Consider the following 17,150-nt stretch of genomic DNA (forward strand, 5'->3'; position numbering starts at 1 on the left):
AAGACCCGTTCCTTAGCCTAACATGGCTTACAGGACAGCTGGTGGATATAAAATATTCCAGTCAAGAAATGATACAGAGAGAATAGTATAATGTTGCAAATATTAATGAAATAATGGTTCAAGGCAGTAATCACCAGTTGCTAAAATTATAAAGTTCTAAAGGTATTGGTTCCTATCATAAAGTAGCTGCCTATATGAGTTCAGGGAGGAAAGAGTTCCTACCTGTATTTTGCTTTTTCATGAACCCAAACGTACTCAGGGTCTTTCAAACTCAAGCGTGCAAGGTCCTTTACAGATTTGGTCTGTGTGGCTGAGAAAAGTAAAGTCTGGCGTTTCTTGGGAAGATTTTCAATAATAGCATTCATGGTGTCAGCAAAGCCCATGTCCAAGATCCTATCTGCTTCATCAAGAACTAAAAAACAAAGATGCAAGTTACTCTACAATATTTAAAGAATACATTATGCTAAATGCAATTTAGTACCACTGCCTAGAATCCTAAAGCTTATCCTTGGTTAAGCTTATCCTTGATTCAGTGGTAGTGCAATCGCCTAGCAAGTACAAGGTTAAGGGTTCAAATCCCAGAATCCCAATTCAAAACAAAATAATAATATAGTGGAAAACTGATAAAATCTAAGCAAAGAAAACTAGTGTTAAATTTACATAGTACATTGTTAATCTCACTATTGGCAAGGGTATCAATCATAGTTATGTACAAATTTAAAACTAGGGTCAACTGGGTAAAGGGCAATAGAATCCCTACCACTGCAGCTTTTCTGTAAGTACAGAAGCACTCAAAATGAAAAGCTATTAAAATACCAATAAGTAGCATCTCCATGAAAAAAAAGTTCATTAAAACAAATAACTTGACTTTTTAAGCTACCAAAATTAGGTATTACTTAAAAGGAAAAAAGAAAAAAGAGGGGGTTGGGAAGATGGCTGAGTGGACAAGCCCTGCCATGCAAACATAACATAAAGACTAGAGTTCAGCTACCCAGCCACATGAAAAGCCAAGTCCCAGCACTTGAGAGATATGGGATCCCCAAGAAAGCTGGTCAGCTGCACTTGCCCATCTGGTGAATTCTGAATTCACCAGAAGACCCTGCCTCAGTAAGTAAAGTAGAAAGCAATAGAAGAAGACACCTGACATCAATCTCTGGACTCCATATACACCCACCCAGGTGTGAACACACACATGAACATGTGCAAGAAAGAAAAAGGAAAACATTGCCAAGTGACCATACTCAAGTACCGAGTTAAATCCATGGAGTCCATTCACTTTTCTCTTTCAATTCAAAAAAAAAGGAAAAAGATCAACCTTATACTCTTTTGGCTTAAGAGCCCAAACATCAAAATAAAAGTACAAGATTGTTTTCATCATGTTATTAATAAGACAGATCCACTCTTAAACCTCAGGAGGGCTTTCTTGGTAAAGAGCTGGCATTTTAGGGGGTTTTGGTTTGGGGGGCTGGGAGGTTTTGTGGGGGGAATGATGCTTTGTTTTTATGAGAAATCATCAGACCCACCTAACATCTGGAGGTTGGTGGCGTGGAAGCATATTGTTTCATCCATGTGCTGAAGAAGTCGGCCTGGTGTGCAGACGAGTATGTTTATGTTGTTGATCCTCTCAGCTTCATGCTTCAAATCCTGCAAAGAGTTGTTTCCTTGGTTACACACGGACACCTCACAGCAGCCTGTGCACAGCTATAAAAGCCACTTGGATGTGGAATTCCGTCAGAGCAGTTTAGATTCTTAGAAATAAATACAGCTTCTCCCTTCCAGTTCTGCAGCACACCTACACTTCCAAATTAAATCAAAGTCCTCGGGGAAGACCTAAGAAGCTCAGAGCTCTTCTAGACCCCTTCACTATATCCAGGACTCTGAGGCTAAGAAAAACTAACAAATGACTGCGCCAAGACCTGATCTCCTGTTAAGTCAGTAAAACTGTCTTAAGAACTGGAACTACTCGCATTCTTTAAGTCAGGACCAGAGGCACTGAACAGGCTCTCCCATACAGCCTCCCACAAGCTACAGATGGGGAGCTAAGCAAGCACCACAGTTTACAATTTACAGTTTACCTTGAGACAAGAACCATCAGATGTTACTAAATGTTAAAGACAAACAAGTAACAGGAACAGGAGTGCGGTTTGTAATGCTACGTTTCCTAGTTTATGTACATTTGCATAGAAATTCAAGAACCACTTCTCTTGGTTCAGAGGTGACCATAGCAGATATAAGCATCTCAGATGTACTGAAAAGTCAACCAAAGTTGACCAGGCTTGACCATGTCTAAATAAATATTCCTCAAAGCAATCAATCTTCCTTTCATGTGGTACTGACACAGCAGGTTTTTAACTACTCTGCCCCTTATACATCCCATTAAAAGGTACTATGTCCACATACTGTTATGGTCTCTTTCTCAAGGCACACAAACAAATAGGTTTCTCTAGTTAACCTGTACATCTGTCTAAGAACCTCATCAACTCAGATGCTGACAAGAACAGACTTTCTGGACCTAGGCGCTGGGTGACAGTGATCATTCTGAGGCCCAACCTAGAAGGCCAATTCTTTTAGATGAGTGAGCCTCCATCTCCTTTTCCCTGTCATCTGCATGGTGCTGGTGCAGGAAGGGACAGATAAAGACAAACCTTTCCGCCAATGATGAGACCAGCTGAAAAGTCATGATTCTTTCCTACTTTGCGTAGAACCTCAAATGTCTGATAGGCCAGTTCTCGAGTAGGTGAAATTATCAGAACCCCCAAACCATCTGCTGAAGTCCACTGCAGGCGGTATAAGGCTTCCAACACCTTAAAGACAAAAGAAAATTTATATTCAGTAATCTCTTAGAAAAGTCTGCATTGAGACTCAAATCTCAACCTTTTCCTCTAAATCAAAGACACTATCAAACAAAATGCATTCCTCTCACAAGTCTTACCCAATCCAAGAAAACATGTTTTCTTTCCAATTAAAGAAGCATCCAACCCTAACTCAAGAAGGAAAAGAGAAGCCCTAAGGCAACTTATCTGATGTCAGAACCAAACAACAAGAAGACCAGCTACTACTGGAGAGGGTATGTGTAGTCCACAGACCACTGAAACTGGTACAAAAAAAATTATTTTCTAAACAGAAAACACATTGTAATCTGTATAGCTCCTATAGTTTTTATAGTGACTGAATTTCTATATGTAGAAAGACAATGCTATAAAAATAATAACTAGGATAAGAGAAAACTAGTTTTAAGGCATTTCAAACAAATCATGACTTTCTGTCAGGAAAGGAACCGAATTAGGAAACCAGCTAAGCAACTGAGATGTAAGTGAATTCCTAAGCAGTTCTACTACCCTACTACTATAAAGGACAGCTACCAATGCTCTAGAAAATTCTCAACAAGCCCTCATATTCCACTGAAGTGAGCTACTGTAGAACAGTCTCCCAAGCTCAACAGCTGCCAGCTCAGTCAGAAGAGCTGTAACTACACAGAGAGCAGAGTGGGAAGGTCAGTGAACCCTGACCTGAGATTCTGCTCACCCCTCCTGTAACCCCTCCCCCTCCACACTCATTTATATGGCTAGAGATGCTACTGTATAAAGAGGCAGTGGGCCAACTGAAGGGAAGCTGTCAGAGCAGCTATGGGATGTCCTAACCCAAGCTGGGGTGACACTTTCCAATGGTGCAGTTGCTTTGGAGTTATCCATCCTCTTGAAGTAACCCCTCATTCATGTTCTATAAGCAAGTCCAATAAACTCCCTGGTTCCCAAAGTTGGACTTTAGTGGGACCATACTGTGTTTTCTTGGTGGTGTCTGCAAGGCAAGAGTAGATATTTGCTTTCATCTCCCTAGGGAAAGAAATCTCACAACATGAATATATTTCAGCCTTATCCTAGACAAGTGGCAAATATAAATACCAGTGGCAGGCATCAGCTTTCCCCACCAGGTCTCCTGGGAATTATATCAAATGAAACAAGCAAAGCACAAAGACAGAGCAGGACCACTCTAAACTGCCACAGTGGGAGATCCGCCTCCTTCAGAATGCAGTGGTTTATGAAAGCAGACTGACTCATCACTGTGATAAGTTACTGAGCGCTTCCATGGGCAAGGCTCTGCGGTGGGAGCTCAGAGTGAGAGCAGGAAAAGAACGAGAGAGATGTGGCTCCTATCTGACCAGGAACGCCAACGTGAAACAACTATTTACTTAACTATCTGTCTCCTCGTAGGTACAGAATGTTACAAAATTATGTAATAGAGGCTCCGATCCAAAATAAATGAATGATGTACTTACTGGAACGAGAAAAGCCAAAGTCTTGCCAGATCCAGTTTTGGCAGCTCCAAGCACATCTTTACCTTGTAAAGCCAACCCTATGGTCTGCTTCTGTATCTCTGTTACCAAACGATACTGGGCTTCTTGTAAACCTGGCAGTGTACAGAAGAGAAGGATACTTAAGAAAATCCTAAAGGATGATGCTACAGGCTAGACTATACATCCCCCATCAGAAACAAATGGCTGGAATTTCTTCTGCTCTACCCTGATGGAAATCAGGAAAAGAACAGCTCACTTAATTTTGAAGGGCTGGAGGCTAACAGGCTAGACTTCCAAACCTACCATCACTGAGACCTAGATCCAGACAACTAAAAGCTTATGGCTCCAAGCTTTCAAGGCTGCAGGAAATGGGTCAGTGAGATGGCTCATCAGGTAAAGTGCTTGCTGTGCAAGCCTGATGACCTGAGTTCAATTCCGAGGACCAAAGTGAAAGGCGAGGGCTGCCTCCACAAAGTTGTCCGACCTTCACTGCGGCACTCACACCATCCCCGCCACAACACACAACACACACTCCAGAAATAATAATAAATTAGCTGCTTTGTTTTAAGTTGGAAACTAACTGTTCCAGAAATTAAGGCAGTGGCTTATTTGAGGTCTTAAGACAATACACAGAATGGTGACAACATGGATGAACCTAGAATGAATTATATTAAATGAAACAAGCCAGGCACAGAAAGATAGATCCCAGATGACCTCATATTTATAGACCCTAAAAACAAAAAGAATGCTCATTGCCAGAAACTGGGGGAGTGGGGAGCTAGAAAGCTATTACTCAAAGAACACAAAATTACACAGGTTGGAATAAGTTCAAGAGACACATCATGGGATGGGAGAGCTCAGTCAGCAGAGTGTTGACTTGGATGGATGAAGCCTAGGGTTTGACCCCTGCGTACATGCCTATAAACCAGTAGTTAGGACAAAGACAGGAAGATCTGAAGTTCAAGGTCATCCTCAGCTACAGAGCAATAGTGGTCACAGGGCCAATCTGGGATACATGAGACCTATCTCAAAAACAAAAACTAGATATATTATACATCATGGTATCACGGTAACTATAGTCAGTTATATGCTTTTTTTAATGCTTGAAAATTGCTGAGAGTATATTTAAGTGTTTTTACCATGCAGGAAAAATAAGCACATTAATGAGTTTAATTTATATACATCTTTCAAGTCATACTATTGCATACCATAAACATACACAATTTTTATCAAAAAAAAAAAAAATTCCAAAACAAAAGCTATCTGCAAGTCAAGGAGGCAAGCCTACCACAGACTCGTCCCTCAAAGCCCTGAAACTTCCTGCCAGCATCTTACCCCTGGACTTCTAGCCATCAATTCTAAGAAAATTTCTGCTGCTTAAAGCTATTATTTTGTTATGGCTACCCTAAAACTACTAATGCAAAGGGTAAGATATTTCTGCTACTCTCCTATTTAACTAATAGGATCAAGTTTCATTCTAATTTTCCAGAGATTCCTGATCCTTTTTAACTAATCTTCAATCACTCCAGAAAAAATAAGAAATAAAAATGGTTAGAATTCAGTATTTGAGAGATGAGTTTGATGGTACATGCCTGGTGGTGCTTAGGTTGAGGATAGCCTGGACTATAAAAGGAGTCAAGGCTATCCTGAACTACAAAATAAAACTATTTCAAGAAAGCAGACCTAGGGATAAAGAAAAGGCACAGGATTGAGCCGGGCAGTGGTGGCACACCCCTTTAATCCCAGCACTCAGGAGGCAGAGAGTGTCGGATCTCTGTGAGTTTGAAGCCAGCCTAGTCTATAGAGCAAGTTCCAGGACAGGCACCCAAAGCTACAGAGAAACCCTGTCTCAGAAAACAAGCAAAGGCACCGGGGCTGGAGAGATGTCTCAGTCAGTAGAGTGCTAACCTCACAAGCATGAGGACCTGAGTTCTATCCCAGGACCTACGAATAATGTCACACATGGTGGTATGTGCTTTTTAACCTACGAATAATGCCACACATGGTGGTATGTGCTTTTTAACCTATGAATAATGCCACACATGGTGGTGTGTGCTTTTTAACCTAGACTGAGAGGTGAAAACAGGAGGACTCCAGCCAATCTTGTCTCATGAGTGAGCTCCAGGTCAATAAGAAACCCTACCTTAAAAGAAAGAACCACTTCCTGAAGATCATACCCAAGGCCGTCTGTCATCTGGCCTCCACACACAGGTACATACATACAGGTATACATATGAATGTACATGTGCAATTTTTACAAAATTGAAAAGACATGAATAAATCTAACAATTTATCCTAAAATAACCATATATACCTACCTTTCAATGTTTTTTTGGACAAAGGGAAATCTGAAAATCTTGTAATTTCATTTACATTTATCTGGAAAAAAAGATTGTGAAAAAGAAATAACGTCAGATAAGACAAGAAATGTTAGGTGATTCATTAGTTTCATAATGCACGCCCCCCCCCCCGCCCTACATTTGCTGCCTTGCTCATCCTTCACATAACAGAATTGAGGCAAACCACTACTTCTAAATAAAAGCTACTTATTCAATTAACATGAATCCCAACGGAGGAAACAACTGGCAGATACTCCTCTAAGCAGGGCATACAATGTGCTTCTCCTTCCTCATACTTGTAGCCCCATTAACTAATGCGCTGCTTTCACAGGATGCAGAATATTTGGTCCAAAGGTGGAAGGAGTCATGTTAACACTGATTGTCAACTTGAAAAAATAAAGAATCACTAGGAAACAAGCTTTTAGATATGTCTGTGAAGCAGTTTCTAGATTGGGTTAACAGAGATGGGAAGGCCCAACCTAGACGTAGTCAGCACCAACATTCACCCATCTGATGGAGGAAGGTCATTGGCTAATAAAGAAACTGCGTGGCCCTCATAGGTTAGAGCATAGGTGGGTAGAGTAAACAGAACAGAATGCTGGGAGGAAGAGGAAGTGAGCTCAGATGCCATGCAGGTGCTCCCCAGGGCAGACGCGATGAAGCTCCAACCCAGGATGGACATAGGCTAGAATCTTCCCGGTAAGCGCACCTTGGGGTGCTACATACATTATTAGAAATGTGCTAGTCCAGGTGCAAGAGTTAGCCGAGAAGAGGCTAGATATAATGGGCCAAGCAGTGTTTAAAAGAATACAGTTTGTGTGTTGTTATTTCGGGGCATAACCTAGCCAACCAACCAGGAGCTGGGGCGGCAGGAACACAGCCCGCAGCTCCCCCTACAGAATGGCGCCAACGTGTGGACAACTGAATCCACAGAAAGCCTGAGAAAGCTTGGGAAAGAATAGAGTAAAGCATTTTTCTTGGTAGCAGCAATTTCTCGGGTCTGCTCTGCTTGCTAGAGGCAAGCAAACGCTCTCATCAAAGAGAGGCTTCCTGACTCAGCTTTAGCTGCAAAACCCTGCAGCTCATTAAGAGGTCCTGCCATGAAACACTTAAATGGCATTAATAAAAGCTGACGGCATGCTTGTTTGTTTTCAGCCATAGCAGGAAAAAAGTTGTGTTGTTTTAAAATGAGGGCTTTCTGGGCCGTCCTGCCAGGGCAAACTCTGACTGTTTGAGGCAGGAGGGACAGCTACAGAGAGAGGACTTGAGTGTTGTCTGTTGCAGCTTGCTTGCTGGCAGGGACCTTGACACGCCATAGACTTAGACTTGTGGCAATAAAAATGGCTACAGCCGGTATCTCCGCCGTGAGGCTGGAAAGCTAAGAAATGGGCTGGATCCAGCCGTCAAAGCCACGGCTTTCGTCCTAGTGATATTGCTTGGTAAATTAAAGACTCATGTGGTCAGAAAAAGATATACAGTAAAGAGAGAGTCAAAGACAAAGAAAACTTTAAATGATTTACAGTGTGTTAAAAATATATGCAAGCTAAAGTTAAAGTACTTAAAAGTAAAAAAAAAAAAAAAAAGGAAGAAAGAGAGTAGTTGGGTGTGGTAGTACACACCTTTAATCCCAAAACTTGGGAGGCAGAGGGAGATTGACCTCTGTGACTTCAAGGTGTGGTAGCACACGCCTTTAATCCCAGTGCCTAAAAGGCAGAGACAAACAGATCTCTGTGAGTTCAAAGTGTAGTAGCATACACCTTTAATCCCACAGGTGGATCTCTGAGAGGTCATGGACAGCCTGGTCTACAGAGTTATTCCAGGTCAAAGATACAGAGAACCTGTCTCAAAAAGCAAAAAATAAAAGTAAAAATAAACCTTTAATAAATAAATTAATTAAAAAAGTAAAAATAAACAAAATAGAGGTTAAAATAAAGCGCACAAAGATGGAAAATACACAGAGAATTTTGATACTGTATGCTATTATGCTCTCTTTGAACTGTTTGAATGCTGAAGAAAGAGCAACAGATGCTAAAAGATATTTGTTTATAAATGCCGCTGAACTAATCCAACATAGATATTTGGAAAATACCTTGACTTCAGAATTTGGATCTAAGGATATGATACTTTGGAAAAGAGTTTCTTCTTTTGTTTTCACAGAGGATGAAACCCTGTGGATTATTTCAATCCCAATATGATATGATAGAACACGCCCTCCCAAAAGGTTGCTGTGAACATCCTCAAAAAATTACTTTGCTCAACTGCCAACTGAGATGAACCTAGCAGACAGGTTATCCCATAAAAGACCTGAATAACAGCGCCCCCATTCAGCAGGAAGCAGTTTGGAGAGAAATAACTACGTCCATATCCCCAAATACTGTTTATAAATGCTCTTTTACATTTAAAGGGGGATATGATATAGATATGAATAATTTGCATCAGTATGGATTTGACTTTATTGATATAAATTTAAGGTCAATTTTGTTATATGTATATGCATTTCTAATCTTGATTAAGGTATTGTGATTGTGTAGTTCATGTAAAAATGTAATGTATACAGGTTGTTAATAGATAATCATCTATAATAGTCAAGTTTGTAGTCATGTTAGTTAGATTTTCTAGATGTGCATGGATATTTTAGATAGGTATTCTTCATATCTTTCAAAGATTATAGAATATGTCATTTTAAATGTTTTAATAACTTAGGACTTTTCATGACAATGAGACACTCTGCTCCTGGCAGTACCAATCTACTTCAAGAAGAAGATGGGCATCGAAGAGGATCCTTATGGAGTTTGATAGCCATTTGGGCAAGAAAACTGCTCTTGCCTGGACTGTTGCATGAACTGGACACAAAGAACCTGCAGAAAGAGGACTGCTGAACTTGCCTAAAGATGAGATGATCTTTCGGGGTTCCTGATTCATGAAAGAGTCTGTGAGACATTCTGCAGGACACAGCAGATAGTGACTGTCTTTGAAATTTCCTGCTTCATGGAAACATCTCTGGATACTATGGGCCTGAAGGTTGAAGATTGATGCCCCAAGGGTACAGAGGAACTTTGGGTGACTGTCCAGGCAGCAAGATGTCTCTGTGATTTCTAGAGTTTTGTAAGTTGCTTATTTCTTGTTTGCTCAGGTAATATTGTATCTTTCTGGAGTCTTTTTTTTTTTTTCTTTTTTTTTTTTTTTCTGGAGTCTTTGATAGAGTTGAAGAATAGAGAGATAGTCATAGCTGTTTTCCTTTGTTATGATAAAAGATAAAACAGATGTAAATATTGTAACTGTAATTCTTGCTTGATAACTGTTTTGTTATATGTAATTTTGCTATGTTAAAGTGAATGCCTTTCCTTTTTGTTTAAACAGAAAAAGGGGAAATGATGGAGGAAGGTCATTGGCTAATAAAAAAACTGCTTGGCCCTCATAGGTTAGAACATAGGTGGGTGGAGTAAACAGAACAGAATGCTGGGAGGAAGAGGAAGTGAGCTCAGATGCCATGCAGCTGCTCCCCAGGGCAGACGCGATGAAGCTCCAACCCAGGATGGACGTAGGCTAGAATCTTCCTGGTAAGCGCACCTTGGGGTGCTACATACATTATTAGAAATGTGCTAGTCCGGGTGCAAGAGTTAGCTAAGAGGCTAGATATAATGGGCCAAGCAGTGTTTAAAAGAATACAGTTTGTGTGTTATTATTTCGGGGCATAAGCTAGCCAGGTGACCAGGAGCTGGGGTGGCAGGAACACAGCCCGCAGCTCCCCACTACACCCATCTCCTGACTGTGGACAAAACATGACCAGTCAAACATCTCACAGTCCTGCCAAGACAGACTGAATCCCCTCAAACTAAAAGTCAAAATGCACCCTTCCCTCCTGAAGGTGCTTCCTGTCAGGTATTCTGGCTCCCAACAATGGGACAAGTAACTAACAGAGGAAAATGGCTCCCAGAACTGGGGCTGCTGCAGTGACAAGCCTGACAATGTGCTCTCTAAGCTTCACACTTGTCTGGGAGAGGAAGGTAGAAGAGTATGAGACGAAGCTAGAAGTCCGGGGTGTGCAAGCGCATCTGAGTGAGATATTGGGATGCAGTTCAACAGATCAGAATGCCAAGAGAAATGCAGACAGGGAGGCCCAGTCCGTGAGGGTCAGAGGTACGAAAGGACTGTCCAGAACCGTCCTAGAAACCACTCATGTCACACTCTGCCCAAGACTCTGACTGCGTTCTGCTTGTATCCTGGAAACATGAGAGAATACAAATTCAAAAGTAATGAATGAATTTGCTTTGCAAGGGACTCTCAAGCCAGGACAGCAGTCAGCCTGTCAGTGTCGTGGCTATAGCTACTGCTCTTCCTGGTTTGCAGTGAACACATGCAACAGATGAGTCAGACAGAGGGGAAAATGTACCATTTGACAAGGAGAGAAGGAAATTTGAAGTTTCAGGAAATATGGCTGCTGAGTAAACTCAGATTGGCACCATTAGGGGAATCCTGTGCTCTGCTTGGTAAGGCACCTCAAGAACAGGACTTCCCACTGAAGGCTCCATCTAAGGGAAATCCATTTGAAAGGAACAGGACTAAACTGAGAAGATCACTGAAAAAGTTCCCTAACACCCAGGAAGTGTTTCTGGGGCTGACACAAAGAAGCTGACCCAAGCGGACTCCAAAGCGGCCAGGCTCTAACTCAGGCTGACAGCAGAGCCTACAGTCTGGCAATGCCATCCACATGGTATTAGTTTTGCAGGCACAGGCATGAAAGATGCAAGACTAGGGGGATCATGGAGGTTTGGGCTAAGGTTCTAAAAGTCACCAAGGTCAGGTGAACGTGTGGCAGGGTCAGAGTCTCTGAGAGGAGGCTGTGAGAAGCCATTGTGTGACTGTGTGATGAACCCAAGACGCCAGCCCAAGGACATCAGTGATGAAAGCTCAGTCACAGAACAGAGCCCACCCAGGAGAGAGGGCACGTGTGCTGCAGGTGAGAAAGCTCAGTCACAGAACAGAGCCCACCCAGGAGAGAGGACACGTGTGCTGCAGGTGAGAAGGCTACAGAGCTGGCACTACCCAGCCCTTCGGAGCCCATCTGATTCCTGCACTAGTCTCCTACGTCAGACCTGGAGTTTCAGGATTTGTTTGTTTGCCCTGCTAGGTTTCAGTACTGCTTTCGCCAAATCATCCTTGCTAGAATCCCATTCCTTCCTTTCGGAATGAGAATATTCTCTATGAGCCATTACGTATTAGAACTATGAAACTTGTTTTTATTTTATAGGAGCTCACACTTAAGAGCTTGCTTAGCCTCAGAGGAGACTTAGGACATTTTAAACAATGTTGGGAGTGTTCAAAATTATGAGGACTTTTAGAGATGGAACAGACGTATTTTGCATTATGAGATGGTTTTGAGCCAATGGCGGAAAACGAGTGTAAGGCCACACCTTTAAATTGCTATGTTCAGAGTCAAGCTGCAAGAGATGGTCTTGTGAGAGTTGACATAATCAACTAGATGATCTAAATCACACAGCAGACAAACTTCTTGACATAACTGTCCAGAATTTCTAGTTTGGGCTAACTGGGATGAAAAGATCTAAATGTGGGCAACACCATTTCATGGGTTGGAATTCTAGACTGAATAAAAAGGAGAAAATTAAATGAATACCAATATTCAATTTCCTCTGCTTCCTGACTCTAGACACAACATGACCAGTGGCCTCATGTTCCTACCACCTCTTCCCTGCCATGGCAGACTGTATCTCCTCACTACAGTTGAAATGAACCCTTCCTTCTTTAAGCTGCTTCTTATCAGGTAATTTTGGACATAGCAAAGAGAAAAGTAACTAATACAGAAAGAAAGAGGCAGTCAGCACGCTCAGCAAGCTCCACCAGACATAGCGCAGGCAAGCAGTGCTTTCAAAGTATAAACCGTAAAGTATCTTTCTAAAATCTGCTAGTCGCCTAGAGATTCAACTGGGAAAAATGGAACTGTTTTAACATATCACTGTCAATCATTCCAGTACAGAGATATGCAGATGCTATATAGGAAAAAAATAGGAAGTTTCAATTTAGCTAATGCCTACTAGTCAAATTCAATTTGCCACCTGACTTTGACAACATTTTTTGGTGAAAAACAGCTACAGCCAGTCATTTGTACACTATCTACATACTTGTGGCAGGTTGTATGCCCCACAAAGTCATGTAACACTTTGTCAACCCCTACTCTAGAAGATTATATCCAAAGGAGCTCTTGAAACCTACAATAGGAGCTGACCTGAGATTGTATAAACAAAGTAACCACTCCTGATACAGTGACCAGTATTCCCATCACTCAGAGCCTCAGGTCTCAAATTCCCTCTAAACTCGGTGTCCTTCAGAAACAGTGAGCAAATACTTTTCAGGATTTCCACACTGGTTGGTGAAAGAGGGCAAAACAGCATGGATCATGATTTAATCACCCTCTTAACCTTTCTACCTCACTCTCTCCGGACTGCTCCCCAGTCTGATAACACCTGTCTCTCAAAAAAGTTAATCCATGAAGAAAAGGATAAAAATGCTACAGAATGTTCCATTTACTTCAATCAAGAGAGAAAGCAATCTGCCTCCAACCACCAGGTCAAATTTTGATTTAAAAAAATTTGTAGGACGCAGCATTTCTATACAGCACAGCCAATCATAACAGTGAAAACAGTTGCTGAACTAAAACAATCAGCTCCATATCCTCAATAAGCCTCAATCCCCAGTTCTGCATCACATGGGCACACACACGCCACCTCCCTCCTCACGATGCCAACCTCTCCCCTATACCTTCACTGCACACCCTAACTCCCCAGACATCTTCCAACACTCCAATCCCACACACACATATATTCCACAAGTTTCACTCATACCCTACTCCTCCACACACATACATTCTACTACCCACACAAATGCATCTTTTCCCATAACACCCAATCTCTCTCTCTCTCTCTCTCTCTCTCTCTCTCTCTCTCTCTCACACACACACACACACACACACACACTTCCCAAATACATGCAGTTCTCCTACCATACCAAGGCCTCCCTTCCCATACAGTTGCTCCATTCTCAATCACCCCCACACTTTACCCACCCCCACACACCTCTAATCCATACCTTTACACACCTATCCTTCCCACAAACAAACCCTCCTACACACATACCCACACTCCCACATTTATCCTGCCCTTAGGTACCCCACACCCTTTCCTACCCACAAACCCACCTGCCCACACTGCCTCACATGTTCAATATACTCACCATTTTACAGACACACACACACACGCACCACACACTTCCAATATACAAATGCTCCCACTCACACGGTCCCATAACCTAGGCAGTCACAAGCCAAGGATCAGCAGCCTCAAGCAAGAAGAGGAAAAAGAAGAGATTCACCCTCAGAGCCTAGCAAAGGTAGCATGGTGGCCTTGCTGACACCCTGATTTTTATTACAATCTGGACTTCAGGGGTATGAAAATATAAGCTTTTAAACCAGTGGTCTATGGCAATGTGTTACAATGACAACAGAAAACTAGTTAAGGAAGGCTGAAGTAAGGTAGAGAAGATAATGACTGTTAGCCTTAATGGTATCCTGTATGTGTAGACACTCAGCATAGGCAGAAATAAGGATGTGAACTCAGAAAAGTTCTGGCTAGAGCAAAATAAGGAATCACAGACCCACAGGAAAAAAAAAAAAAAATCAAACAAAGGCTAAGGCTACATTCCCAAAGCAATTCTCATCACAGTCCAAAATGAAATCCAAAGACAATTTGTTTTTTATGTTTGGTTGGTTGGTTTTGGCTTTTTGAGATACAGAGTTTCTATGCAGAGCCCTGACTGTCCTGGTAATCACTCTGTAGACGAGGCTGGCCTCGAACTCAGAGATCAGCCTGCCTCTGTCTCCCTAGTGCTGGGATTAAAGGTGTGTGCCACTACAGCCACATCACAGACACACCCTGGCCCCACAGCAATTTGGTTTTTTTTTTTTTTGGTTTTTCGAGACAGGGTTTCTCCGTGGCTTTGGAGCCTGTCCTGGAACTAGCTCTGTAGACCAGGCTGGTCTCGAACTCACAGAGATCCGCCTGCCTCTGCCTCCCGAGTGCTGGGATTAAAGGCGTGCGCCACCACCGCCCGGCAGCAATTTGTTTTTAATGGCTTCTCCTTTACCTGATTATTTCTATGTGACCGATGTCATGAATAATGCTTCCCACACAGTATCTTACTAATTCCTGACAGCTTATAGGGTAGGTGCTATTGCTAAACCTTTTAAAGACAAGAGAGGAGCTAGCAGAAGAAACAGAATCAAAGTCACACAGCTGGTGAACAAAATTTCGAATCATCTGAATTCAAAACCCAAACTGACTCTTAAATGCTACCTAACAACTCTAAAAAGATTATCTCAGTGTTGATGTTTAAGAATAGATAACAAATAATGTCTTTAGTTCCAAGATGGTTCCACTTGTGTTAAGACCCTACAATAGAAAGGTGGCATTCATGGAGAGGGTAAGTGAGGTAGATGAATGCTGAAAAATGTGGGTTTTATGGGGAAGGAAAGGAAGTAACATTCCTAAGGAGCAGAAGCCTGGGGCAGAAAACAATGTCAGCCTGTCAAAGCCGTAACTACGGGACTACTTATGGAGGAACGTTCGCTCCAAGGTGGGGGTACCAAGTAACAAACCAGCACAGTCCAGATTCTCTACACTGACTCTCATTGAAAAACATGGAGTAAGGAAATAAGACACGATCAGAGGATTATGCTAAGGGATGCAGCCAAGTGCCCAACTTAAAAGCAAAATTTTGGAAATAGACACAGGTCTAAGTTCCAACCCCATACCACTAGATGTGAGAAATTAGGACAAGTTCTCAAGCTCTCCAAACTCTACCGGTCTCATCCATAAAATGGAATATTAAGATCCACACCTAAGATAGGGGCAAAGGATATATGTAAAACACATGGAGAGTACTTTTAAAGGCAGATACTATTTCTACTATTTTAAACATTTTCCAAGAACAACAGCATTCTTTTATATCATTCCATATTTTATTATCTTATTTATTTTATTTCTGAGACAGAGTTTCATGTATCCCGGGCTGACCTCGAACCGAACTTCTGATCCCCCCTGCCTCCACCTCCCTAGTCTCAGAACGTGCTCCGTTTAGGTGGAATTGGAGACCGAACGGATGGCTTCCTCAATGTTGGACAAGCACTCCACTGAACAACATCCTCGGCTCTCACTCCACCGGCCATGATCTTTACACAACTGTCACCACTACTACCACCCTATTCTGTAACCACTGTTGCACTAAGTGTCCCTACCCAGAATATCGCTGCGTTTCTATCACTTTTCCCAGAACTGTGGCAAACAGAGGAGCCTGACCTGGGTAGCGACACCCAACAGACGACCTGTGAGACCTCGCTGGCCGGGTCCGCCCCTTTCCCTCACAGCATCCCCCGAGGTCCACGGCCGTTGCGCCCACCCGCGCTCCCCTGAGCCCGCCTCACCTTCTCGTAGTTCTGCATGAGGCGGCTGATTCCCTCGCGCTCGACCTGCCATTCCGGCTTCTTCAGCTGCTTCCTCCGCTCCTTCTTCTGGTTCTGCCTGTGGCTGTGTTTTTTCTTCCAGCGGTTGAAGCTTCGCACCGGGTCGGGTCGGGTTCCCTGACCCAGAGAATCAACCGGTTTGCCCATGGCGGCGGAGACCAGGACCCACGCCGCCCCCCGAGCCGAGACACCTTAAGCCGTAGGTCCCAGAGAGAAGACGCGAAACAGCGTGCGCAGAACCCGCAGGAGCGCATGCTCGAGACCGAAAGCCCGCCCCAGGCCTTTGAAGGATGGGCGCACTCTAATGACGACAACCGTGAGCAGGCTATGATTGGTGTTTTGGCTTCCGCAGGGCGGAGCGATCTCGAGAAGCGTGCTCTGGGGAACTGGCCAGGCTCGGCTGCTACGGGGGGCGGGGGGGCGGAGGTGGAGCGGGGAGCTTCTTGAAACAGCGCATGTGCGCAGTTTATTGCTACTACTATGGTGATGTCGTATTACCCAAAGTTAAAGTACTGTTATATATTTGCTCTGCTTTCAGATGTACCCAGCATTCGAGAGCGCGCTTCCACACGTTATAGACTATGTGGTTTGTAATCACAAACTTCGTTCTGCATATTTCGACCCAGAGAGTAGAAAGGTTTTTCAAAATCTGCTAATTAGTGACTTATTTCCTTCCACTACGAAGTATGTCTCTAGGAATAAAAAAGGACATTTATACCTTTCAGAGTTTTCCCCTCAGCGTCTTGAGACTTTAACCACAGTAACGAGGGTACCGATACAAACTGACTGAATTTACCTTAAAATGCTATTATAAAAACAAAATGATAGCTAAAAAAAAAAATAGATAAAATATGTTGAATAAACCCTATTGGTTTCCTTTTTCCTCGTTTTTCGATACAGCATTTCTATGTGTACGATCTTTGGCTGTCCTGAACCAACTCCTTCTGTTCGCCAGGCTGCCCTCGAAATCACAAAGATCCGCCTA

The 17,150-nt window shown here is 42.8% G+C and overlaps 1 protein-coding gene across 2 annotated transcripts in view; it reads right to left on the bottom strand.

Annotated features, from left to right (window-relative positions):
• Positions 1–16,406, bottom strand: part of Ddx10 (DEAD-box helicase 10) — a 167,358-nt gene extending 150,952 nt beyond the window's left edge. For both annotated transcript variants that reach the window (XM_057768914.1, XM_057768913.1), the window contains exons 1-6: positions 16,127–16,406; positions 6,613–6,673; positions 4,277–4,407; positions 2,646–2,804; positions 1,524–1,644; positions 223–412 (exon numbers count right to left, since the gene is read on the bottom strand). In XM_057768914.1, the coding sequence (XP_057624897.1) occupies positions 223–412; positions 1,524–1,644; positions 2,646–2,804; positions 4,277–4,407; positions 6,613–6,673; positions 16,127–16,312 (848 nt within the window). In that variant the 5' untranslated portion in view covers positions 16,313–16,406. The remainder of the gene's footprint in view (positions 1–222; positions 413–1,523; positions 1,645–2,645; positions 2,805–4,276; positions 4,408–6,612; positions 6,674–16,126) is intronic.
• Between the last annotated feature and the right edge of the window lie 744 nt (positions 16,407–17,150).

This window comes from Chionomys nivalis, chromosome 4 (assembly GCF_950005125.1).
Source record: "Chionomys nivalis chromosome 4, mChiNiv1.1, whole genome shotgun sequence".
Classification (NCBI taxonomy): Eukaryota; Metazoa; Chordata; class Mammalia; order Rodentia; family Cricetidae; genus Chionomys; species Chionomys nivalis.